Raw genomic sequence first — 26,866 nt, 5'->3', positions numbered from 1 at the left:
TTTGTAATATATTAGTTTACTAACTAATATATTATGTAATAACATTGATAAAATAGAAAAGCGCAAGAAAAGTAATACATAGACAATATAATAGATTATTTAAAAATTGTATAATTGTGTGAAGGGATTAAGAATTTTATAAATTTATGAAACATATAAAAGAAGCACATTTTTCGTGAGTATATACGGCATGATTTGAGAATTACAGAGAATATGCTAGGCAAATAAAAGTAAATATAATCGAATACCTAGCTATCCATTATTTTGAAACAAATGATGGTCAATGCATACTTTTCCTTTTACGGGTAAGTTAAGTGAAAACAAATTGCACATATTATACGAGTGTTTGTAATTCTGAATGATTCAATAACGTGCGCTTGTGATATTTCCCTTATAATAATATTAAACTAAACTTTGTAACATTTGTAAAAAAAAAAAAGAAGACAAAAAGAAAACAAAAACGAAAGAGCTGAAGTTTTGTGAATATAGAAAAAATATAATACTGGATTATTATACGAATTACTAAACAATTCAATTTAAGTTAAACATGTTAAGAAATGACATGCCATTTTAATATTTGACTGTAATTATGAATTAATGATAATAGAAAAATTTGACAAATTATTTTATTAAACAATTACGAACGAAAATTAAATATGACAATAAACTAAGGAAACAACTGAAACATATAAATTCTTAAATAATAATTATTAAAAATAATAACGATGAAGATATGTCATAATTGTTAAATTGTATTTATATTGGATTCTGTTTCACTGAAAATACTTTCGTCTACTATTTTCACATATAAGTTATCTTATTTAATTTATAATGTTTTTCAATGATTATTAATGTACATTTTTATTGAATGATTACTTTGTATTTTTCTCTATGTAAGCAAGCATAATAACAGTAGTAATAATAATGATTATTATAATAATTTTGTTTTATATCAGCTTTCATTAAAAAAATATCTATACATTTACCATGTTTCGACTCTTGTACTAACTGATCAAAGTTAACTCTTCATAGTCACAATACTTTTTAGCATCAATAATCTATTAACCAAAATTATTTTCCCTCATAATACAGGAAGACGTAGGCTCAAACATTACTTTATAAAATTCATCAAATTAATTTTTATATGTAGTGTTCTACAATGTTTTTAGGTATGATCTTTTTCACAACACTCACTGACATTAATTATTTGTTGTTAAATATTAGTATATAAATGCGTAAAATAACTTGATTCTTACTTTTGATTTATTGCTTTATTAGAAAACATTTTAAGCATTTCTTACCTCGATCTTCACATTTCACTGTAATATATAAAGTTAACTATTTAATCATTTGTTATTCCTAGTAGATAGTCAATAGCGTGATTTAGATAAATTATAAAATTTTCTCACTCTCTGATCTACTAATCCTTATATAAATTTTTGATGTGTAATGGGAGCTTTATTTTCTTTTAATAAGAAATGAATTTCTATAAAATATATAACTTTTCGAACATTTATATCATCTATTATAACTTCACACATATGTTGGAATTATTTTTAGCTGCACACACACACACAAAGACATAAGTATGCTCAATTAATTATTTGAAAATCCTATTGCTATGCCAGCATTCAACCATAACAGTAAATATGCCTGACTAGGGTAATCCCCGGTTTAGACCATAAAGTGTTTCTTTTTTTAATAATTTTTTTACATACAATATCTTCATAATTATTAAAAATAACACATGGATATTAAAATAATTCAACGGTTATTGATAATAATTTCAAATCAAATATATCGTAAATTGATATTTTTCGATTCAATTTTCGCGCGCTTTACTACGTCAGTCACATATAACTTTGAACACAACTTTACGAAAATTCTTTTATGGACAATTTATTTTTCATTACATTTATCTTCATATTTATCACTTTTCAGTAATTAAAATATATAAATATGAGGGAATAATAAAGAAAAAAATATATAATAAAATGAACTCTTGTGCATTTTAAATGCAGTATAATTAATGATAAACGTGAGTCAAAAGTGAGGTTAGTAAAAGAAAACGTCGTGTACTATCATATGTACATATATACAAAAATAAATGATTTTATTTTTAAATACGATTATTATTGAATAAATATATGTATATGTATACATGAATTGTAATAAAAAATAATATTCGAGCATACATTTATATTTACAGTTATGTATTGGTGGAAAAATACATTAAAACTACTTTTTTATGTCATCACGAAAAAGGATAAAAAGTTCAAATTGTAAATAGAAAATGTATATAATATGCTGATGTATGTAAAAGTAACATAATTTAAAAAGAAATAAAAATGGAAGAAACAATCGTATTAAGCGATTCAAACGAATCCGAATTGTCGATAAATCATCCGATTAATACTAAAAAAGGAAATTGTCAAAAAGATCTTGCATCTGACGATGATTTTGATTTTCCTGAAGTTCAGTTTGATTATTTCATGGATACAAATAATATTACTAATAAAAACAAATCATGTCAAAAAGAGTGCATTATAAGCAGTAATTCTAAATCATTGAATGTTATTTCAAATGCTGAAACTAATAATAAAGTATTTACAAATACACTTTCTAAAAAGAGATCGTTTACTCATGATATGTCTGATTCTTTAGAATCCGACTACTATGAAGAAAATATTTGCATGAATCAACAATTGATTAAGGAACCAATTAAGAAAAGTAAAAGTAAATTGAAAGAAGAACGCCTTAAAAAACAGGAGATGTTGGCAAAAGAAAAAAAGTTAAAAGCGTTAACAACTAAAAAATTAAAAAATATTAAACCAGGTGAATGTATGAAATTTATCAAAGTTTTTTTGGACAAACATATAGAAGAATATAAATTTTATCCAGAAACTTTGGTAACATTAAATGATGCGAATATATCATATAGTTTCATTTCGCATTCAATTTCTAATAGTATAACTTGGGAAAGAAGTATAGAAGAAGATAGCATTGATGAAAATAATCAAATATGTACAAAAACTATTAAGCAAATTGAAAAATATATAATAATTATTTGGAATTGGAAGGAAGTAGTAAACAAATTAATAGATGATAGTTTCAATAGTAGTCTTTCTTACATAAGGACTTTATTGCCAGATTATAATATGACCTTAGTTATTTTTGGAATTAAAGCATACTTTCTATATCATAAGAATAAAACAAAATTAAAAAAGTATTCAGGAAGCAAGTCAAATAATAAAACTAAAGACTTTCTAGCATATAGAGAATCACCTGAAATTTCAAAACAACAACTAGAAGTATGCCTTGCTGAAAATCAAATAATGAATAAATGTAATAATAGGCTCATTGAAAATGCAGCAGATTTAGCATTAATGATTTATCAATATACAAAAGCTATTGCAGAAAAACCATACAAACTAGAAAAAAGACAACAATCTGATAAAGAATATAATTGGTACATAGCGGGAGATAATAGAGATACGGTACGCGTAGATAAAGATGGAAATGGATTGAAGAGATTATGGCAACAACAACTTTGCCAATTTAATTTAAGTAGCTTGGAAATTTCAGAAGCGATTTGTTCTGTATATAAAAGTCCAATACAATTAGTTGAGGTATGATTCTTTTAGTACGTGTACTTGACAAATTTTCAAAATTATTTTTTTCCTATAAAACAAAGCATTGTATGAACAAATTTTATTCTACATTTTCTATTTGGTTTTTCATGTGAAATCACCTCTACTCGTTTGTACTGTCAGTTACAAGACACTCTGTGTAATAGATATATTTAATTATATTTGTAATATATTTTAATAATATATTTCAGGCTTATAAGAATTGTACATCTGCAGAAGGTAGCAAATTATTAAAAGATCTTCCTGTAAGTAATAACAAATTTTAATTAGAATCAAAAAATGTAGAATATATTTTAAAATCATAGTATATTATATCATATTATAATCTTTATTATATGAATTTAGATTAGAAGAGCAGCAGGACCTCTTACAACAGCCAGACGAGTTGGTCCTGAATTAAGTAAAAAAGTTCATATCATGTTTACTTGTGAAAATGGTGATGTTTTGCTTGGTAATGATGTCTAAAGATATATTTTTCAATTGCATTGTCATTTACTATACAAAAATGATAGTGGAATATCTCAACGAATGTTTATTATATTAAAAGATTTTAAATTCATGTATCATGCAGTGCTTTATGTAAATTTTTAATGTATGACTATATCAATATTTTTATGAGTTCATATTATATATATATATTTTTATTAATAACTTTTACAACACTTAATCTGTTTTACACAAAATAATTTATTGAATATTGTTATATTTAAATAAAACAAATCATAAAACACATACATCTACATATTATTAAATATGCTACATATATGAAAACGATGAAAATATTATAATGAACAGATCTTTAATTTAAATTATTTCATTCGAATATTAAAAAACCAAAACAAGAATGTAAAGATATACAAGAACGTATAGCAGTTTGTGTGTCATATCTGGTACAATTTTTGGTATAAATGTGTACAATATGTTAAGTTGTATATAAATACAATAATACATTATATAAACATCACAAGAAACAACTTTACATAACTATAATTATAATAAGACTAGATAAAATAATGGTTCATAGTAACTTCGAAATAATGTATAATTGCATTGTAAAAATTTGGTGAATCAAGATGAACTAAACATAAATGTTGGATGAAATGAAAAAGCACATAAAAGGCGGTAAAAAATTATTTTTATACATTAATAACTAATTGCGCATTTTAATATGAAATTTATAAGAAAATATTTTCCTGCTTTTTAAATATTATCAGTGGAAATAATATATTTATTTTTTAGTGAACTCTGATTGTTTGCAAAAAATTTTACTTTATAAAAAAGAATACGGTAACAATTGATAATCAAACATAATAATTTATGTAAACTTATATATATGTAGTTAGTATATATATATATATATATATATATAAATAGAAATAATTAAATTAAATTATTTATAATATGAGAATCTTGCAGTTGTTTTATCATTCTGTTGTAAAAGCTTTAACACAAATTTCAAATTTTTCTTTTTTTGAAAAATATGTAAAATATATGTATAACTAAATATTTGTTCAATATAATTACACATAGAATATTAATATTTTTACTTGAAACAATAAGATATATCACATTTTTTTAATGTAACTAGCATAAAAATAATATCGCAAAATTTGCTATAATATATGTTTTAGTTCGTTTACTGTACATATATACATACCAAGTAAAAAATGAATACGTTTTTTAATATGATCATAATTAATTAACTTATATGTATATATATTCTTATTTATTTATTTAGTCTCTTTTAAATATGTATATTTTATTAGCGCTTTTCTGAGGCAGGCATTTGTTTTATTAACATGCTTTAAAGTCAGCAATAATTTTCTTAAAGTATTGTAAATAACAATGAGAAGACATAGTAAGGTATCTTATGTTTCCAGTCCTGTAGTATTATTAAATGTAACACGTTCAGTATATTCTTTATTTTCAAATTGGACTTCACGTTCATTCGAAGTTTCTTTTTCATTACATTTAGTCGGAGATGTGAGATCAATTTCAGGTATTGTAATATATTTCCTCTCTATAACATTTGTTTTTATTGCATCCTCGATTTCGATTGTATCATTAGAACTATTTTCTTGATATTTTAGTTGAGGCGGAGCACGTTTATAATCATTTTTTTCAAAAATACATATTTTTGGTTTATTTAATCTCTGAGAAGTACTTGACAATAGAACTTGTTCATTTTTCTCGCTTTGAGAAGACTGAGCATTATTTCTTTTAGCTAAAATAATTTTAGTATACTTAATAGTAGGTTGATTCGAACGATTTTGTGCAGGTAATCCAAGTCTATTTTTTGTCTTTATTACTGAACTTTGCGATTGAGTTTGCAGTATTACGTGGTTCATATTTTGCGCAGGAACATTAGGACATATAATTGTTTGTGTCTTAGGAGTTACAAATTTATTGGAAGTGTGTTGAAGTTTGTCGTGCTTGTTACTTATAAGAACCACTTTTGTAGTATTAAATTTAGGTATATATTTTTCCTTAGAATCTGCTGCTTGAGATATCAATGATACTTTCTCAACATTATTTAAACTATCATCATCCTTAGCGAATATTATTGGTATGTCTAATATATTACCCAAATCTTCATCTATATTGTTAACGATATTTTTCTTTAATGCTGTTTGCGATCTTCCTCCTCTTTGGATTCTTTGTAAATTATTTGTATTTAGTGTTATTTTTGGCATTGTTTTTGTATTATGAGACAATTTCACTTGGTTAGACATAGCTACATTATTTCCAGTTTTATGAAAACCGAATGGAGCTATTACAGATGAAGGGGTGTTTCTGATATTTTGGGCATTTTCATTAATTGCAGCAGCATTTCCAGTTAATGTACTTATAAAATCTTTGCTTGTAGAAACTGAAACCGTTTGTGATGATAATTGTGAGATTTTAGGTATGTCCCATATATGAGTAGGATTAAGAGCCACATCTTGAGAACTATTGGACGGCTCTCTATTTTCCATCGCTATAAAAACAGATGTAGTATTAAGATGCTGATATTATAATCACATATATCTTATATTATATATTACATGAATACATTCAATTAAGTGATTTCGTTATTAAAAAAACTAAGAGGATTTCACTTTTTTAAACATGACCGTCACGCGGGAGTGGCTATTTTAAATATAAAAATAAAATAGGAAATTAGTTTTGCTTAAATTTTATACTGTTAATATATTAAAATTAATTTTATTTATATAAAATGAATAAATCAACATTACTAAATTAAATCAATATAAATAACAATGAGTATCTATACTTATAATGAGTTATTCTATTTTGGTAATAAATAAATCTAATGATATGCAATTAAGATTTAATTACTAATAATTTATGAACTGTTCTGTTTATCTTGTATATTGTAAAGGATTGGGATAGGTATCAAACAAACCCAAATTATGTGAAAAAATATTTATTTAACATAAAATAGAAATTAGCATATATTTACAATGCAATTTTTTTTAATGTAATTTTTCAGAATTTCATAATAACTTTACAATAATAAAAGAATATAAATACATACAAAAGTATGTTTTTTTAATTATTTATGTTTTACTATTAGATAATAAATCCCCTTAGTTTTTCTTATATGCATATTCTATAGACAATCTATTTTACAAGAAATACCCAGAGATTTTATGTACACAACTCACTTACACTCTGAAAAAAAATTTTAGTTCATGATATTTTAAAAAAAATTAACTAATGAAATTATAGTTTAAAACAAATAATATTTTATATATTGATATATAATATTATTGTAGAGTATAATAAAAATGTAATAGATATAATTTTCTAAATAAACGCACACCTTAAAAATTTATAAGCAATAATTTCTTAGGATAAAGGGAATATATATTACAAGTTCGCTTTTATAATCTTTTAAATTCCTAGCTAGTATTTTTACCAAAAAAAAATAGAAGAAAAAAGTAAAGTATAATGATACTATGCTATTAAAAACATTATATAAAATAACTTCAATATTAAAATTTTTTTTTATCTAATCAAGTTGATAGATACTATATAGAAAAATTAAAAAATTTGACGATCACTGTAAATTTCTTACTAATTGATTAGATAATAATATTTTACCTTTTGTAACAGTTGATGTGGTGATTGGCGTATTAGTTGTCGAAGTGATGGTAGGTGTTAACAATATACTTGAACTTAAAGATATACGAGTAGAAGGAGAACCATTTATTGTAGAAGCAGAACTTTTTCCATTGTGCAACAATGTTGGCATTGTTCCGCTAACTTCTCCATTAGCAGTAGATTTATTATGCCCTATACATAGAGAAAAAAATTATTGAAAAAAATTCAATTTATATAATTATTGAAATGAATTTAAAAAAAAATTTATTTTTATACCTGCAGAATTCATTCTTGACTGATTTCCTCCTGTTGTCAAAACATTGATCAATTTTGTATCTCCATTTTTATCGACAATATTAGTATGCCTATAATTACTTGATATCACTTTCGAAAAAGTTTTGTTTGTCGAGACAATAGCTTTCATTTTAGGAACATTCAGATGTGGTATATTTGATATAATTTTAGGAATTTTATTGGACATAACTGATGATTTGGATGTATTAATTGTCTTAATTGTATTATTTTGGTCAATGGATGAACCTAAACGTATTGGTCCAATTGGTGCTAGACTTGCTAAAGAACCAATGTTTAAAGTTATACCGCCACTTGCTGAGTTAGGAGTTTTCTATGAAAGATAAAATCATATTAATTAAAATTCGACAAAACTGAATACTACTAGAGAATTGTTATTATTACCTGTGCAGGTACTCTAGAAGTTATCAAATGTTCTACAAATTGTGCTTTTGGATTATTAATAACTCGCGGTTTGCGTCTTATTGTTGAACTTTGATTAATATGTTGACCAGTCACTGTGACTAGAGTTGGTTGTGTACTAAAAGATCCAGCCCTTGTAACTTGAGCCAAAGATGTACTAGATCCAACTGATGCTGTAGAAGAAACTGGTGTAGTTGGTCGAGATATTTTTAAGGTAGGAGAATGTGGTTCGCTCTCAACAGAGCTACTGTTGGAATTTCTTCTTTTGCGGTTGTCCTTTTTGTTGTTTTTGTTTTCATAATTAGTTACTGATAGAGATCTTAGAGGTAAAGGATTAGGCTGCAAAAGAATGCTTCCCACAAAGTCGCCAATTTCTTCTAAAATACACCTGTCTACCATACTTTGCGTAATACCCTCTGATATCTTTTTAGTAGTCGATATTCGTAGATAATCATCTGCAGTTCCGATCACTACCAAACTTGTTTCAACTAACATTTTTTCACGAAGATCTTCTAAATCATCAGGTCTTACTAAAGAAGCATTTTGTCCTATAATAAACATAACAGGACAACGAATATCTAATAACGTATCATCGGGTGATCCTCGTTTTCCCTCGACAGTAGAAAAGGGAAAGCCGAGACAAATTACTGCAGTTACATGTTCCATTTGTGCCACCTATTAATTGTTTAAACAAAATAGTATTTCATTTTGCATATTAATTATTATATATAGTATATTACAAATGAGTTAATAATTTGTATGAAAATAATTATACCTGACAAGCAACAGCTGCCCCAGTATTGAAACCAATAAGAATTATTGGTCTACCAGGGTAGTCACTTCTAATATCCTGTATTTTAGCTCGTGTGGCTTGAATTAGTTGATCAATGCATACCATCATTGTCATTCTGCTAGCTGCTAACCCTATATGCGTATGCACATTAACTACCATTCCTAATGCTCCTAACTGTGTAATCCATTTATGTTGGCGAGAAGAAATAGTAGAGCTAATACCAGATGGAGCTATTATTAAAATAGGATTTCCTGGCAGTTTCTTCTGCAATAAAGCATAATATTAAATATATAATTATAAAATATTTTCTATACGATTATATAAAATAATATGGAGATGTAATATATATCATAGTATATTTACAAGTCTGCTATTAATTAACGCAGGAGCAATTGGATCCCAAGTTCGTTTTAACAGAGAACCAAGAGTTTCCCATGTTACCGAACCATTTTTTCCATTAATATTTGGCTGTACTGTTATCATTTTATCAACAAGTTGAGGAATTTTTAATCTTAATGTTTGTAGGATATCAAGATAAATAGCTAAGTACTCTTGAGAAAGATGATCAAACAATAAACTATGTAACCATTGAGTTAGTCTCCAATCCCAACCAGCAGAGGCTAAAGTTTCTCTAAATCTTTTTGCTGTAGTATTTACTGATGTACGACGAAATAGTGGTTCTGCAATATCATTTGATTTTGCTAATCTTGCAAGTCGCTCAGAGTTCAATATTTTAACGACTTTAGTAAATATTCGACTTTGTTGAGATGACCACATCGTCTTGTCTATTTTTTCTTCCCAGTCGTCATTATCACCCGGTCTTACAAAATTTGCTAATCGTTGAAATTCATCCATAACATGTCGAGTTCTTGTAAAATCTAATGGTGGAACTGCTTGTTCATCATCAATTTTTTCTACATCGACTTCTTCGTCTTGCCTGTGGATCAAATAAGAAATCATTCTGTTTATTTAAAAAAAAATTAATTTATAATTAAATATTAAATATTAACTTACATAACTAAATTAACTTTAGAAAAAAATAATTTTTTTATCGGTTTAACATAAATATTTTCTGGTTTCCAATTCCATGGACGAGCATAAGAGTGGTCCTTGAATATCACATCGACTTCCATTTCATTAATTCCAGCAACTTGATGAAGATACGTTGTAAATTTATTTAAATTTTCTTCCATTGTGTCTCCCAATGGACTTGGTAGCTCATAGCTACCTAGCGAAGTAGAAGAAACCAATCCAGATGACATTATGACTATGTCATGAACAAATAATACAAATTTGAATGTAGCAGACCCTCATAATCTTGGACAATTTCTTCTGATAAATCGTCTCTTACATGAATAGTTTGGTTTAATTTTGCTTTAATTTAAAATCTAAAAACCCAAAATAACAAAATATTAATTATAATACACATTGCAAGCACTTTCATTTGTACAAGATGAATTTCTCTTTCGTTCAATGAATATTATAATTTGATGACATGATAAATAAAATATTAAAAACTAATCAAATATTGAACATATTTATTGAATAAAAAATATATAATATTAAAGTCGTGTAAATTCGATTATTATCAAAACTTACATTAGTATATTCACTTACTAAAATAAATTTATTGTTCAATAGATTAATGCGCCATGATATGTTACGTATTAACTAAAAATTGTTTGATCACTTCAAAATACTTAAGCATAGCAAAAGTCAAAGATTTATGAACTCAATTTTAAAGCACAGCAAAATATCTACTCTGTTGCAATGGCTATTCCATTTATGTGCATTTGTGATAAAAACTAGATTTTAGTTCTTTCTAGATTTTTATTTTTTCCCCTATATATTTTCATATAAATGTTGTTACAATTTAAAATGTATTGAAATGTAAAGTTAAAACAAATCTAATGAGATTTTGGATTCAAATTCCATTTTTATTAACTCTTCGTAAAATTGAAATAATTATTATTATAGATTTTGTATGTATTAGCTTTCTAATTGGTTATTAATGCTTCTTCTATTTAGACCAATTAAAAATCGTTATTACAATAGTATGTTCAATAGAAACAATACTTTATATGAACAATTCAAACAATTAAGTGCCGTTTCTGTAACTTAGTAATTGCAAAATGTAATAGAATAATTTCACCGTAGTTGGTATACTACACATTTTATAAAGTTGGCAACTATGATTGACACTTGTCATAGCGTGCTTATTTCTTATTTTTAAGTATTTAACGCACAACAATGTGCACTATTAATCGTAATGTATTATTTGTATTAAAATTCTGCTAGCATACGTATTTATTACAAATTATGTTATTTAGAAATAAGAGATGTTAAAGAGATAATTGGTGTAATCTAATAAAATTGATAGTCTAAGATGCTTCTTGTACGTCTTTTCGGCATTGAATTTTCAGCAGGTTGTTGCTTTGACATTTTGTTACGAATCATTTTGGCATTGTTGTTTCTGTGAGTATATTTAATTATTAAATATTTTATATACTCTAAATAATTTTTGGAACTTATATGGATTCAGAGTTTTATATAATATTTTTTTTAAATGCTTTTTATTAGTATTATACAAATAAGTTATCTTTATAATAATTCTACTATAATTTAAACTATAGAGAATTAGAACAAGCAGAGCCATTTAATAGAAAAATACACGAAAATGAATTATGGTTATATAAAAATCCACAAACAGATTCCTACGTTCCAACTACAGTATTATGGGTATTCTTTTAATAACTATATCTTACAATAGATTAGTGCATGTATAACATTAAAATGGTACATATTTTGTCATTTTTCAGCCTCTCGTATTCTTGATGCCAGTTGTTGTGATATTATTTTCATTTATAATTAACAAAGACAGAAATGATTTTTCTCAAGCTATGTTATGCGTGACATTAGCTTTGGGATTTAATGGTTTAATAACAGATATTATAAAGCTCATAGTTGGTAAGGGTTAGATATTTCTATTGACAATTAATTTATTGTATGATTTTTTTCTTGTTTACATTAATACATGCAGCAGATAAAAAAAGTATTAGTTGTATATTTTGAACTGACGTCTTAACCCTTTGAATGCGGCACATTCAAATTCAGAGCCATCAATATATACGGTGATATTTTTTTTTATTTTATTTTTTTATTATATGTCATTAGGACTGGGTGGCGAAATATACACCTTTTATACATACTGATGACTATTATTAGGCGTATATTTAGCAGTCAAAGAATTAATATATATTTTACTGTTAGGACGACCAAGGCCAGATTTCTTTTGGCGATGTTTTCCAGATGGGCAAATGAATCCTGAATTTAAATGCTCAGGAAATCCCATTATTGTTAGAGATGGAAGAAAATCATTTCCAAGCGGACATTCCTCGTGTATGTATATTGAAATAATTGTATATATATGTAATTAACATAAATGTTTACTTATGTCATTGTATTCTATTTTTAGTTGCGTTCGCAAGCTTCGGTTTTGTGGCATTATACTTAGCAGGAAAACTTCATACATTTAGTTTATCAGGCAAAAGTCAATCTTGGAAACTGTGCTCTTTTATTCTTCCCATTTGTATTGCTCTTGCTATTGCGTTAAGTCGTACTTGTGATTACCATCATCATTGGCAAGGTAAATTGATATAAAAAAATATATTACAACAAAGATTAACTTTTTATTATTTTAGATATTGTGGTTGGTGGAATTATAGGATCTTGCTTAACATACCTATGTTATAGACATTATTATCCGCCATTAGATTCTCAAATATGCCATAAACCATATAAAGCATTAATTATGCAATTGCAATTGGAGAATATAAAAACTAACAAAAATGAACAAATTAAATGGATATAACGTAAAGATTTTAATATTGAGTGTTACCATTTAATGAAAAATAACGATGTATTGAGTAAAATATTTTAACCCTGTGAGTTGTTTACAACCATTTTAAACAAAATAACCTATAAAAATACATCCGACATACAATTTATCAATTTGTTTATTTCGTTATCAATTATCCTCATTCATACAATTAATTAATATGGCATTTTATAGAGCTCAAAATCAAAATAATCATATTAGTGAATCTTCTCATAAAAACGCGGTAGTAGTGTTTGAAATAAAATATCTGCTAATTTTTCTTTCGGCTATTCGTAGCGAGATGTCGCTAATGTTAGTCATTTTGAAATGTCATGTGGCAGCACATCTGTCTCTCTATTCCCTGTTCCCATCCTACTGTTCAGCACCTTCTGGTGCTGTGCACCTCAATAACGTCAGCCATTCGTATACGCTCAGATCTGCCCACGTATGACGTGCTCTCAAACTTCTTCGGTAAAAGAAGGATAAAGAAAGGAGGGAGTTACTCTCGTAAAAGCATAAGAAGAGTGTGAGAGAGTGAGAAGGGGAGGGGTGGGAGTGTAGTCGATTGGCGTCGAATCGTATTGTGCGGCCGTTCGCCCTGCCTACGCGACGGCGGCGACTCCAGTAGCGTTTCTCTTTTCTCTCCCTCCCTCTTTATATGATCGTCGTATCAACTCGGAATATCATCGTCGTAGACGGGGTGCTTCTATAAAGCGTGTCGTGACGCGTAGTCCCTTGTGTGTATATATCCTGCTACATGATATTTTTCTTTGGCTTTTAGTGAAATATGTTGTCTTGAATTATCTGTATATGGCGAGAGAACGCGAACGTCGTCGTCGATCGTGTTGAAGAAATTAAAGTAGCAGCAATAACGACTACGAAAACGGCAACGCCAGCGCCGTAGACAACAGTGTCGAATAGCACGACTCGTCTAGCTTGATTTTCTTTTCGATCATTTGTGCTTACACGCTCGTTCGTTCGTTCGTACGTTCGTTCGTCCATCTGTCCGTCCGTCCGTCCGTCCGTTCGTTCGTTCGTTCGTTCGTTCGTTCCTTCATTCATACGTTCGTTCGACGTTCGACGTTCAGCGTTCGACATTCGACATCTCATAGCCGCTCCCGCGTGCTTTTCCTCGGATCGATCCATTCCAAACTCGGGACGACGACGACGTCGCCGATTACGGAGGTGCAACCGGTGCGTAGTGCGTGTAAAACGTGATCTCAACATGGAAACGGATAAGATCATCGACGACGAAAATACAAATCTTCAGGTGCGCAGTGTATCACTATTTTTCACCCGAAACCCACCGCCATCTTATGTTTCCTTGTGACGAAAGAAGCTGAGTGCGTTATTATATATACACCCCATGTATATACGTATAGCTGTATGGATGACGAAAAAAAGACAGAGAGAAAGAAAGAGAAAAAGATAGGTGGAACGAATGTTGAGTACATATGATAAGTATATAAGGGCCGATATGAAAGAATGAAAGATAGATGCATTGTCGTTTCCTTTGCGAGTCAGGGGCTTGTGTTTATTGCACGTGTTTTTATTCCACGCAACACATGGTATTTTTTCCAACAACGAACGTTGAATTTTAAATAAATCCAAAATGACATGAGTCTAAATGAGGTTAACTAAAAGGTTTTAAATTTACTTTCGGTTTTCTCTATCCTCCCTTGCTCCTCTATGCTTTTGTACAGGAACTTATGTCAAAGAAGAAATAGTTTCTGATATAACATCCCTAGGGGTTGTTTCTTGTGCAGATGTGTCTCGCGTGATTGGTCAAGCTACATTAATCAAAAGTCGAAAAAAAATGTTTGATCATTTATTGATATATCCCATCCATAGTGTTATGTCAATGTGAGAACATTTTTTATGAACTGATACGATCAATAAGCTCTCCCTTTCTGTTAAACTTCATCCTATTGGTCTATTTTATATAACTTCGTTTTCTCCTATATTATTTATTCTATTATTGTTAGAGTTTTCAAATAGGGAAACCTATTATCCAATATATTCTGTCGTTTATCTCTGAAAATCTCTCTGTGAATCATTCTTTATTAATTATTTTTATTTATTTGTTTTTTTTTTATTGTTAGCAAAACTAACGATACGGTTTCATTCGATACTTTTCTTATCGCATTTATCGATATTGCAAATAAAAATATATACTATTGATTCATTTTCAAATAATTTTATTTAAAACATTTTCCCCTCTCTCCCTAATTTAATTCAATCAATGATTCAAGAAAAACAAAATAGTTCAAAGATTGCATTCTTCAAACTTGTAAAATTGTTCATAAAACTTTGTTTTCTACTTCTTATAATTATTAGTCGTATTTTATTTCGTCATATTGCATAATCGGTGCAATAGTAAATTCATAGGTGTGTGCGCTCACATCTAGGGAATAAACAAATCGTGATATTATTTTCTTCTAGTAATTAAATTACATTCGTTAATAATATTTTAATTAATATATAGAACAAGAAAATAAAATTGGATTATATATTATTCAGTAAAATAACATTTACAAAATATATTGTGCATGTAAAACTTAGCAAGTAAAAGCAAAAAACTTTTTCGGGACTATCAAATAATATTTGAAAATATATTTTGCCACTCAAATGAATAAGTCACATATAAGACTAATTGTAAGTTCTCGCTTATCGATTTTTGTTAACAATCGATATTATCAATAATATCGATCATTTTGTCGAATCGTGATGTAAATTGACAATACTGTATGAGAATGGATTGAAAAGTTTTGAGCCTATTCTTTTTTTAATGTTTTAAGACTATGTCGAAAAATATAAGTGATTTTGATCGAAAAAAGAAATTCTTAGGCTTACCAGGAGCTACTTGAGCTGGGTACCACTAAATACCCACCTTGAATCCTGTCAACAACTTCTATTGTCATTTAAATTGTTAAATGTTATATAATAACAGATTGCAATTAAAATATATAGTAAAACAAATATAAAGTTCAAAACTTTTCCAACCACCCACGGGTATCTGTCACTGTATCTATCATAATTACAGATTTTAAAAGGATTTGATAATTGTTTTATCAACAGGTAAACGGAAATTATCGGTTAACGTCACTATTTTTGTCAGCAAAATGACCGATATTGTCAAAAAATACCGAAACGTGCGAATTTTAATCTTAGCAATTAATTAATATTCTTTCTCACATTTTTTGTCTATCTCTCATTTGGGTATATTTATTTTACACTATGATTTCTCAAATTTACGAACAACTTATATGTATAATCAATGTTTATTTATACTTCATCATATTTTCCCCTATAAAATCTAATACTATAATTTTTCATCGTCTCTTTAACGTCCTTGTTTTCTTTTTCCTATTCGTGTTATAGACGAATTGTTGCAAATACATCCGATAATCAATACTATTAAAAGAGGTACTTATAATATCACCCATTAAAGATTATACTTTTGACATTTCTTTGTGTCATTAAAATGAAATTTTTTCTTCGCGATATAATAAATAAGAGAAGGAAAATATATATTACATTTAAGAAAATTGTTTTTCATATGAGAAAAATATCTGGATAAATTTAATGATTTCGTCATACATAATTCGTTTTAGAAGCAAAAATAAGTGCGCCTATCGTAAGGACCATGCATACATTTGACCAAAGAAATGATTCATTGTTTTGTTAGTATAGTTAACCTTGATGAAGCGGAAGTATTTTTCCTTTCCTTTAATTTTTTTTGTAAATTCAAAGAAGGTTTAAGACGCTCGTTTTAACTTTGATATAATTCATTTTATTTGATAAAATATTATGACAGTCAAACGTGTTAGAAATCAAATGAAAATACAAAAAATTGCAATTATTTCAAGATAATAATTGTGATAGTAGGTTATTCCGTAATTGATTCGGTTTATCCAATTATGACATAATTATGTCTAATTCTCAATTTGTCTTCTCTTTCATATGTACACACACACGCGCGCGCGCGCGTGCACTATTAATATGTGTTATACACTTAAGAATTCGTATGGTACAATTATGAAAATATATTCCTGCTGCATATACATAGGTGTATACAGAATTGATAAATGATAAAAACTGATAAAAATTACCAACATTTTCTTATTGATAATGAAAAATCGATAAATTATTGATTAAATATTAATAATATTCTAATCGCGATGTTCTTATAGTATTTTATTGTTCAAATTGTATAAATGATTCATCTAAAACATAACGGGGGTAAGCAATAAAGGAAATAATCGCACATATTGGTTAAGTAGGACGTAGAGCTTGTATAGGGTATATATGTGATGCATATATGAATGAATGAACGGATGAGTGTGTATGTGTCATGCTCATTGTATATATAATATACATATTGTTTTGTGAGACGGTGCTCTTAAGAATTTTTGTAAAGGTACGCGCGAAGACAAAAGAGCCGAAGGAACGCGTAGATTCGACACGAGTTCGCTGTACCGTTAGGTCGGGAGCACTTGTAGCATTTTCAGGCAATTGAGAACTCTACGCTTGTCTCTTGTCGCTAGACTTCTACTTCTCCTCCTCTTCCTCCTCCTCCTCTTCTTCCTCCTTTTCCTCCTTTTTCTCCTCCTTCGTTATACTATGGTTGAGAATGACTACCCAGCAGCAACAACTCGGAAATAATCAACATGAACGATTTCACACTGAAGAAAAAAATAATACAAATATTTGTTTATAAATTTAATTTGTTCAAATTTGTTTGATATCTCTCTCTATAACCCTGACTCAACAAGAACTGCAATTTGAATTCATTATACATATATATATATTGAAATTATTTTATTCAAAGAGTTGTGTCATTTGTAGCAGGAACCAAGGTGGCTGTTTGACCGATATCATTTTCATGCATGATTCCAATGTGCGTTAATTACATTAATACCAATAAATATGAACATTTAACAAAAAAAATAACTTATTCTTTATTGATTTAAAAGTATAGTTCTAGTTATGTCATTCTATACGTAAGTGGGTTAAAAAGTTTTGAGCCTAGCATAGAAACAATGGTTTTCTTTTCTTGGTCAAACTCACTTTTATTTTTTGACATAGTCTCAAAACTTTCAGAAAAAAATAGATAAAATTTGTCAACCCATTATCATAAATAGGGATAATAAAGACATTAATCATTGTCCTATCATTAAAAAATTAACATCCAAACCGGTTTTATTAAACTAGTATTTGAAGTTATAAAACATTATTGTATATTATAATTCGTTTAATATTATTCATCTTTTTTGCTAGCCAGAATTTTATGTAATATTTAAGTAACTGATACTTCGTCATTGTATTATACAAATTATTGATTTCTTACTCAAGTTATATCAAATTATATAGAACGAATTATGTATGAATATACAGATATATCGAGATAAAGAACGCACTGATTGGTTGGTGGTTTTCATGAAGATATTAAGATATACTACGTTCACCTAGAGTTCTTTTTCATTTAGAGTTTTTTGTCAACTTATTATGGTAACTTTTGATAAGATTAAACTGAAGTATTTGCTTATCATTCGTGAAAAATTTTGTTTTCTTAAATAAATCGAAATCAAAATAAATTTAGAATTAGGAAGTATTAATTTTGTTGTATATATGGTAATTATTTTGAGTAATCATACCAACCACCAATCAGGTTGCATGCAAAGGAAAGATGCGAGACGCGGGAAGGTAGGACGATTTTTAAAAGGTCGACGATCCCTCGTGCACTTTCATACACACGACCTGCTGACCTAACGTAATTTCAGATCGATACTTATATTATTTGACGAAATAAATTCTTCTATTTTACATTACATACACAGGGCATCATTTATAACTGGTGATACAATCGAATAGGGAATATTTTACGTACAAAAATAAGTCGAAAAAACGATTTTGAAAATCTATTTAGTATGCGTGAATTTTTGACAATTTTTGAAATAATGAAATTTCATAAAAGTATTTACTTGTATTCTATGCCCTCCCCCCTAATTCGAGCCGTTTGAAATTGTCTATAAATATTAATAATGATTATTAACACGAATAAAAATAGTCTACAATAAAATTCGTTGGATTGAGATTAAGTCGAGTGTGGACGTATACTGAATAGATTTTTAGTTATTTTTTTCGAGAAACGATAATTCTTGAATGAATAAATTTTATTCTATATTGTCAAATTTACTTTATCATGTAGAATAATTCTCTAGTAATTGTAAATTGTACCACCAGTTACATGATATCCTGTATATGTAAGTTCCGATAAAATTACCTGAAATGTTTTTTATCTTAATACTTACATTAGTCGTTCAATTTGATTACGATTGTGTCAACAAAGTCAATTATCAGACAAATATATATTATTGATTGAATGTATGTACATTTAATGATTCACATATTTTAATGACACATCGATTCTTTATCGACTAGAGAAAGAAAGAGAAAAAGATAAAAGTTAGACTTTTACAATTAGATAAAGAAAGTTGACGAAAGTTGATTCTACTTATTTCTGAGAAAAAAGAGTATATATGTATATCATATTTATGTTGTAAGTAAATATGAAACGACGTTATATAGGTTCGTAAGGACAAAAGATATTCTTTGTAGAGTGCGCGTGTATGTGCGGTGAAAGTATAGATGAAACGGTCAAATCTCTCAGTGTGCCGTGCTGCGCGAGCTATTCTTTGTGTAACTAAGCCTTTATTTAATTCTTTCTTCTCTCTTTTTCTATGCACATATATTTTTTCAATAATATATAGATTGTATATTTTATAATGTTATATAAATTATGATTTTATATTATAAGTAAGAGAATTGGTGCACATTTCTATTATTATTATTATTTCTATTATTTGATTGCAATCGAATATTACGTCTCTGGAAATACATAAATAGAACTCATATTCTGAACGAGAACGCGTTGAGATTAATTTGATTTATTTTATTTCAAATATCCACATTATCGGAAACTCCGTTATAATAATTATTTATTCGTTCAATAATATTATATCTTAATGGCTAGTAATTTTCCATTTGTTGCTGTATTTTATTTTATTATATTAAACATTAGATAGCTTTTTACGATTTAAATGATTTCAATTTCTACACGATACGTATCATTCAAACCTCTCGTCAATACGCTTGGATGGTAATATGTGTAAGGTAAAAGACGGTTGTCAAGGCAAACGTGAAATGGCAACGTAAGGTCGCGTAATCAAATCTAAAGCAAACGCTGTTACAACTATTAAATCGAGATTTTTAACATCTAAATCATTATGATTTTTAATAAATACTATTTTGGTAATCGATTCACGATTTTACTATGTATATACGTTAATTTGTTTTCTTGTATAATTATACGTGTGACAATGAGATTATAAAAATTTCTCTCTCGACGAATTGAGAAGAGAAGAGAGAGAAGAAATGTTTTTGAAATTATATACGATTCTTTCTTTTATATATCATGAATGTATTTGCATTAAGAACAATATTATTTAATTATCAATCTGGATGATTTATTTTCAAGCAAATTTTTAAATCTATTCTTTATACATATTTAGTTACAGTTTCCAATGACGATTCTCTATGATCCAACTCGTAAGAAAGAACCTTCTATTGGTGTGACACCACAGTTTGGACAAGAAAGAGAAATATGTATGAAATTGTTTGAAAAGTGGAGTGAACCAGAACAAGTGCACTTTGTTGAACAATTATTAGCACGTATGTGTCATTATCAACATGGTCACATTAATGCGTATCTGAAACCAATGCTCCAAAGAGATTTTATTTCTCTTTTGCCAAGTATGTATGATTTTATTTATCCATCTGTTGTACCTAATATTGGTATATATATATATATATATATTAGAGTTGCAATATCTATGTAATATGTAATTTAACAACTCTAATCAGAAAAAGGATTAGATCATGTGGCAGAGAGTATTCTTTCATATTTGGACGCCGAGTCATTGACAGCTGCAGAGTTAGTTTGCAAAGAATGGCACAGAGTTATCAGCGAAGGAATGCTTTGGAAGAAATTAATTGAACGCAAAGTCAGAACAGATTCAGTATGGAGGGGCCTAGCTGAAAGGAGAGGATGGTAAGTATTTTCTTATTAAGATATTTACTATTTATTATTAAACACTTTCCAAAGGAATAAAGTATGTGTGTTAATAGTTTATTGCTTTTTATACAATTATGGTATTAATAAATACTTTCCTTTTTTCTTGCACAGGATACAATATCTGTTTAAACCTCGACCAGGAGAGAGTCATCCAAATCACAACTTTTACAGAAATCTTTATCCTAAGATTGTTAAAGATATTGATAGTATAGATAATAATTGGAGAATGGGTAGATTTAATCTTCAAAGAATAAACTGCAGAAGTGAAAATTCAAAAGGCGTTTACTGTCTACAATATGATGACCAAAAAATAGTCTCTGGATTAAGAGATAATACGATCAAAATTTGGGATAGAAATACATTACAATGTATTAAGGTGTTGACTGGTCACACAGGTTCTGTCCTATGTTTACAATATGACGACAAAGCCATAATATCAGGCTCTTCGGATAGTACAGTAAGAGTATGGGATGCGACAACAGGTGAGATGGTTAGTACATTGATACATCATTGCGAAGCTGTACTACATCTCAGATTTAATAATGGTATGATGGTCACTTGTTCTAAGGTTAGTATTAATACTGTTTGCCTTAATATATTTCAAACTATATTATTTTTAATTAGATACAATTAATATTATGAATATTTATTATTGTATAGGATCGTTCGATAGCAGTTTGGGACATGACATCGCAGAAGGAAATTGCATTGAGAAGAGTACTTGTGGGTCACAGAGCAGCAGTGAATGTAGTTGATTTTGATGAAAAATATATTGTTTCTGCTAGTGGTGATAGGACTATTAAAGTATGGAATACATCTACCTGCGAATTCGTACGAACGTTAAATGGACATAAACGGGGTATAGCGTGTTTGCAGTATAGGGATCGCTTAGTCGTGAGTGGCAGCAGTGACAACACTATTAGATTGTGGGACATTGAATGTGGAGCATGTTTACGTGTTTTAGAAGGTCATGAAGAATTGGTCAGATGTATACGATTTGACAGTAAACATATTGTTAGTGGAGCATATGATGGGTACGTATATGTTTGTGTTATCATCTCTGCAATAATAATAGAGATATTAACATTTTTTCTGTAAATTTAATATATAATAACAGAAAAGATTATTGACCACTCATGATGCTCACATTACGTCTGTCTCGTTTATGTTATAGAAAAATTAAAGTATGGGATTTGGTAGCTGCATTAGATCCGCGTGCACTTGCAAACACTTTATGTCTGCGTACATTAGTGGTAAGGTCTTTATTAAAATTCTATTATTCTGGTATAATTCATTTTGTTTTACATAATATTTTATAATTGTATTTATATTTAATATCTATATATATATGTATATATATAAATCATATTGAATTTTGTATGAATTTAGGAACATACTGGGCGCGTATTTCGTCTTCAATTTGACGAATTCCAAATAGTATCATCATCGCACGATGATACGATACTAATTTGGGATTTCCTCAATTTTAATCCATCAAATGGATCTGTGTCTACTGGTCAAGTACCAGTCAATGCTTTAGCTGCCAATCAATCTGGTACCAGATCTCCTTCTCGTATGTGTAATTAGATTTGATTTTTATATACAGAAGCAAATGTATTTTTATCTCCAAACATTAAGATTTTGTTTTTTTTTTTTAAACAGCATTTGAGTGACTCATCAACAAGAAGATTCCTTTATTGTGATATAATTGTAAGTGTACGTCAATTGATCACATTATAATAGATTTTATAACCATACGTTACATATATTATACGCATTCATTTAAGATATAATATTGTTCTCTTATTCTTTGTTTACCTCATTTATACAATTTAAAAAAGTAATATATCAATATAATAATATATAATAACTTCACAGGGGTTTTAACGATAAATTTCTTTTAATAATTTTACATGTTTTTCATAATCTCATTTATTCAAAGAGATTTATGAAATAATAGCATTGTTCTGTTTCAGAAAAGTGGTTAGTGAGTGAATTGAATGTGTTCACGATAGTGTACACAAGACATAAAGAATCAGTGTCCAGTGTGAACAGCGCCTAAACAGACCTAGACATCCCAAAACTCTTAATCATGGACTTTGGTTTGTTATTTGCAGTGAAACGCAAAAGAAATTCTCTTGAGATAGGAGATATGTACTGACTTATATAAAAATATTAATTAATTTATATGCGCTTAAGGCAAACACACTGCGTTTAGTAATGAACAGTATATTAAAATCATATGAATACATCCCATGGATTTGCCGTCTGCTATGGCCATATCTGGATTTCTTCTATGCTCCATGATACGATAGAAGTTGACCATTTTACTACTATGAAAAAGACTTGAAACACGCAACAAAATGAAAAAGTTTTAGGGAGGCTGGATACACTTAATAAGATATTAGATGTATTATAGTAAATTAATGATTTTTTTATATAATTAATTTATGCTAAGAAAATTGTAAACTGTTATCTGATCAGGATACTTATTTTGTGTGAATGTGAAAATGCAACTTCATAAAATAATTATGACAATTATTATGTTTCATCACTTTCAAAAGGCAGCTAAGGCGAATCGCTATATCATATTTAATAACACTGATATATAACATCAAGAATTAAATTTATAGAAGGATGAGTTTTTTTTTTTTTTTATTTTCGGTGTAGATACTATTATTTTGCAATATTCATATTATATTTAAAAAAAAAAAATAGGTAAAAGTCAACTATTTCCTTGTCGCAACGTGGCAAAATGTTATTTGCATTTAAAATATTACGTTCGATATATATAAACAAAGAGATGTAAATATTCGTACAGGCAACTGTAGTACCTCTAAAATGATTATAGTTGCTATAAAAAAGTTATTGTAACTTGATTATTGATCTCGGATAGAGCATAATTTTTATGTTGTGTGTTTAAATGTATACTAATGATATTTCTTCGAATTAAATATTGAAGTTATTTTATTGATTTAAAAAGTTTCTCTAAAGCAGTATTGCTCTTGAATGAAATTTTAGGGTTACATTCAATATCAAATAGATGATTTTTGTTATAATGATTAATAGAAATACAATATTGCATGTAGACATTTACATATGATCTTATTAAGCCATAAAAAGAAAATTATTTGTTTTCCAGGTTGTCATAAAATGTAATAATGTGTAAATTTTGGTACGTAATTTCACATAGCAGAGATGAAATATTTTGATCCTGTTGTAATTTTTATAATGTTCAAAAAAAAGAACCCGAAGCTTATTATACGCATGTAATTTCTAATATTAATTTAATACATGACTTTGGATTTTGCATCTTATATATATATATATATATATATATATATATATATTATATACATACATATATATATATACTCATCAAATAATAATGAAGAATATTAAACGGATACATAAGATATTTTCTCGAATAATAGATCTTATCGTGCAAACGTAACAGCATGTAGCCAAATTGGGTACAAAAAATTGTGATGTTAAAGCTAGGAATGATAATATGGGAAAACTTTCTATATATAACACTGTAAGTATATACGGGGATATGTATATACAGGGGTAACAGTGTAAAATTATACTTTTATAAATATTTAATGGATTCCAAATTTTTGTCAAATGTAAAGTGTAGGAATATAGAATGAAATTCTTATAAATTCTTAACATATTCTTCGTGTGCACATGCCCAATTATATTACAGTTTTGCTGTCTATGAATGCACATATATAGATTTTATGAAAAACCATAAACTACTTTTCCTGCTAACTGGTACAAGTGTATCTTTTACTTAAATTGGGGTCTCAAACCATTCAATGAATAAAGTCATTATATATAATTAACTAAGCAAATAGAATCCTTTAATAAATTGTTTTCATATGAAATTTATTTAATAATATTATTAAGGACACTTTATATAGAGCCAAATGTTTCTTAGACAATACATAAGACATTGTAGTAGTAATTAAGGGATTCATTTTTTTTCTTTTTCTTCTATTTCTTCTTTTTAATTTAATTTTCAAAATCATTGCACTTACAGTACTATGGCTTGATTATAACTTATATATTTATAAAAAATGGAAGTAAAGATGTTGAAATATCTATAAGAAAAAACATTGTGATGCTTATTATTAATATTAACATGAAATTTCATGTATGCAAATTTATTTAAGTGGAAATGAAATGAAGGCTGTGCAAAAGCTATATTCAAAATATAATACGTACACAACTGGATGAGACAATTTTAATAAGAAGTAGTTTCCATTATTGTCATCCCTTTGGAAAAGACAAACATATAAACATATCAGAGATACATAAATTATAAAAAACATATTAAATATTTAATAGGTATTCAAATATCTTGCCAAAAAATTAATAAAATAAAAGATAAAGGAATACCTAAAAAGGTAAAAAATAACAAAACTAAATATTTAATAAAATATGTTAAATTTCTCTTCTCTCTTCCTAAAAAAAGAAAAGAATAAATAAGATGATAAAATAATATATAGCTTGAATTATTATTATCGATGAGATAATGATATATGTGCACAAGAATATGCAAATGAATAACTGTACATTTAAAGTAACAAAATTATAATATTCGCTATATAATGATATTTATAATAATATTAATAATCTATACACATTTTGGGACAAAAATAATTGAAATTTAGCATGCCGTGATAACATGTAATACAGATTAATCTGTATTATTTGTAATTATTCTGTATGCTTAAAAAAATTATGAAAACAAAAAAACAACTATTTATGCAATTGTATAAAATTTATGAGCACTACTACAAATACTGTGCAAAATGGATTGTTTTACATTAGAACTAGTCAACATGCTGCACGGTACAGTTCCTCTCTCTCGTCGATTTTTTTTAGACAATTATCATTTGTGTTATTTCATCTTTTTGCCAAGTCTTATGTGTATGTATAATAAACGTTGATTATGAATAGAATAGCTATGCTCCTTGACATGTAAGAATTAACATTTACCTTGCTAAAGCTACTTTATTTAAGGATCAAGATAATTATGAGATAGCTATTCATTAATAAGACACATGAAAAAATAGAGGATATCCTTAAAATGATAAACATATTTTTCTTAGGCTACTATATCAGTCATACTGATTTGTACATTATTACTAAGATGTTCATGTAACATATATTTCAATATTATTCATGATATTGCCTGTAACAATCAGAGAATTTTCCGAAAAAAGTATGATACAAATTCAATCTATTAAGACCCCAATCTGACGATACTTCATAAATGTTAAGCTTTACACTTGCTACTTCAGAATCTTATGGAAACAGGTATGTTTTATAATATAAAGAAACATTATTTGCATAAAAAAATTATTTATTTTTTATATATATAAATAATATTTTTAATACAATTATATTAAGTGTGATTTTTATTGATCAGTGATATAATCTTTTCATTACCATTGATTGCAATATTTAGTAGCTTGATTGAATAGTTAGAGAAAAAAATATTATAAAGAGTTATATTTTTTACTTATATATACAGGGTTTCCTGTAACTGGTTGTACAAGCAAGCAGAAGGTGAATCT

General features: G+C 27.7%; 4 protein-coding genes across 6 annotated transcripts; 3 read left to right on the top strand and 1 right to left on the bottom strand.

Moving 5' to 3' along the window:
• The first annotated feature begins 77 nt into the window (after nt 1-77).
• LOC122526242 (crossover junction endonuclease EME1) lies at nt 78-4,382 on the top strand. Its single transcript, XM_043649528.1, has 4 exons — nt 78-2,054; nt 2,210-3,629; nt 3,842-3,895; nt 3,996-4,382. Exons 2-4 carry the CDS (start codon nt 2,349-2,351, stop codon nt 4,113-4,115), a joined length of 1,455 nt encoding a protein of 484 aa, XP_043505463.1. The 5' UTR covers nt 78-2,054; nt 2,210-2,348; the 3' UTR covers nt 4,116-4,382.
• A 1,030-nt stretch (nt 4,383-5,412) lies between these two features.
• On the bottom strand, nt 5,413-11,315 carry LOC122526560 (KAT8 regulatory NSL complex subunit 3). 2 transcript variants are annotated; one of them, XM_043650056.1, is made up of 8 exons: nt 10,864-11,315; nt 10,279-10,652; nt 9,628-10,201; nt 9,247-9,528; nt 8,454-9,146; nt 8,034-8,382; nt 7,758-7,949; nt 5,413-6,627 (listed from the first exon to the last, which is right to left on the bottom strand). In XM_043650056.1, the coding sequence occupies exons 2-8, from the start codon at nt 10,524-10,526 to the stop codon at nt 5,519-5,521; spliced, it is 3,447 nt and encodes a 1,148-aa protein (XP_043505991.1). In that variant the 5' UTR covers nt 10,527-10,652; nt 10,864-11,315; the 3' UTR covers nt 5,413-5,518. The 2 variants fall into 2 exon arrangements, with proteins under 2 accessions (XP_043505991.1, XP_043505992.1); XM_043650057.1 differs by having other exon boundaries at nt 10,882-11,315.
• Nucleotides 11,316-11,442: 127 nt separating this feature from the next.
• On the top strand, nt 11,443-13,271 carry LOC122526561 (phospholipid phosphatase 5). The gene is made up of 6 exons (XM_043650058.1): nt 11,443-11,739; nt 11,898-12,003; nt 12,084-12,231; nt 12,535-12,663; nt 12,740-12,910; nt 12,966-13,271. The coding sequence occupies exons 1-6, from the start codon at nt 11,651-11,653 to the stop codon at nt 13,133-13,135; spliced, it is 813 nt and encodes a 270-aa protein (XP_043505993.1). The 5' UTR covers nt 11,443-11,650; the 3' UTR covers nt 13,136-13,271.
• Nucleotides 13,272-14,274: 1,003 nt separating this feature from the next.
• Nucleotides 14,275-25,517, top strand: LOC122526558 (beta-TrCP). 2 transcript variants are annotated; one of them, XM_043650055.1, is made up of 9 exons: nt 14,275-14,411; nt 20,716-20,956; nt 21,080-21,254; nt 21,390-21,846; nt 21,939-22,312; nt 22,453-22,531; nt 22,668-22,857; nt 22,941-22,988; nt 23,255-25,517. In XM_043650055.1, exons 1-8 carry the CDS (start codon nt 14,367-14,369, stop codon nt 22,949-22,951), a joined length of 1,572 nt encoding a protein of 523 aa, XP_043505990.1. In that variant the 5' UTR covers nt 14,275-14,366; the 3' UTR covers nt 22,952-22,988; nt 23,255-25,517. The 2 variants fall into 2 exon arrangements, with proteins under 2 accessions (XP_043505990.1, XP_043505989.1); XM_043650054.1 differs by having other exon boundaries at nt 21,068-21,254; nt 22,668-22,851.
• The last annotated feature ends 1,349 nt before the right edge of the window (nt 25,518-26,866 follow it).

This window comes from Polistes fuscatus, unplaced genomic scaffold (genome assembly GCF_010416935.1).
Source record: "Polistes fuscatus isolate 324 unplaced genomic scaffold, CU_Pfus_HIC Scaffold11, whole genome shotgun sequence".
NCBI lineage: Eukaryota > Metazoa > Arthropoda > Insecta > Hymenoptera > Vespidae > Polistes > Polistes fuscatus.
The sequence above is the reverse complement of the archived record's forward strand: the minus strand, read 5'-3'. Positions and strand labels throughout refer to the sequence as shown.

Bases quoted from the DNA above. Each gene is read 5' to 3' on its own strand.
- LOC122526242 (XM_043649528.1), top strand. From the start codon at position 2,349: ATGGAAGAAACAATCGTATTAAGCGATTCAAACGAATCCGAATTGTCG. The intron at 3,630-3,841 runs GTATGATTCTTT...AATATATTTCAG, and splicing joins GTCCAATACAATTAGTTGAG to GCTTATAAGAATTGTACATC. The intron at 3,896-3,995 runs GTAAGTAATAAC...ATATGAATTTAG, and splicing joins AATTATTAAAAGATCTTCCT to ATTAGAAGAGCAGCAGGACC.
- LOC122526560 (XM_043650056.1), bottom strand. From the start codon at position 10,526: ATGTCATCTGGATTGGTTTCTTCTACTTCGCTAGGTAGCTATGAGCTA. The intron at 10,202-10,278 runs GTAAGTTAATAT...TTTGATCCACAG, and splicing joins TCTAAAGTTAATTTAGTTAT to GCAAGACGAAGAAGTCGATG. The intron at 8,383-8,453 runs GTAATAATAACA...TATCTTTCATAG, and splicing joins CTTCTAGAGTACCTGCACAG to AAAACTCCTAACTCAGCAAG.
- LOC122526561 (XM_043650058.1), top strand. From the start codon at position 11,651: ATGCTTCTTGTACGTCTTTTCGGCATTGAATTTTCAGCAGGTTGTTGC. The intron at 12,232-12,534 runs GTAAGGGTTAGA...TTTTACTGTTAG, and splicing joins TATTATAAAGCTCATAGTTG to GACGACCAAGGCCAGATTTC. The intron at 12,911-12,965 runs GTAAATTGATAT...TTATTATTTTAG, and splicing joins TTACCATCATCATTGGCAAG to ATATTGTGGTTGGTGGAATT.
- LOC122526558 (XM_043650054.1), top strand. From the start codon at position 14,367: ATGGAAACGGATAAGATCATCGACGACGAAAATACAAATCTTCAG. The intron at 14,412-20,715 runs GTGCGCAGTGTA...ATACATATTTAG, and splicing joins ACGAAAATACAAATCTTCAG to TTACAGTTTCCAATGACGAT. The intron at 22,532-22,667 runs GTAAGGTCTTTA...GTATGAATTTAG, and splicing joins TATGTCTGCGTACATTAGTG to GAACATACTGGGCGCGTATT.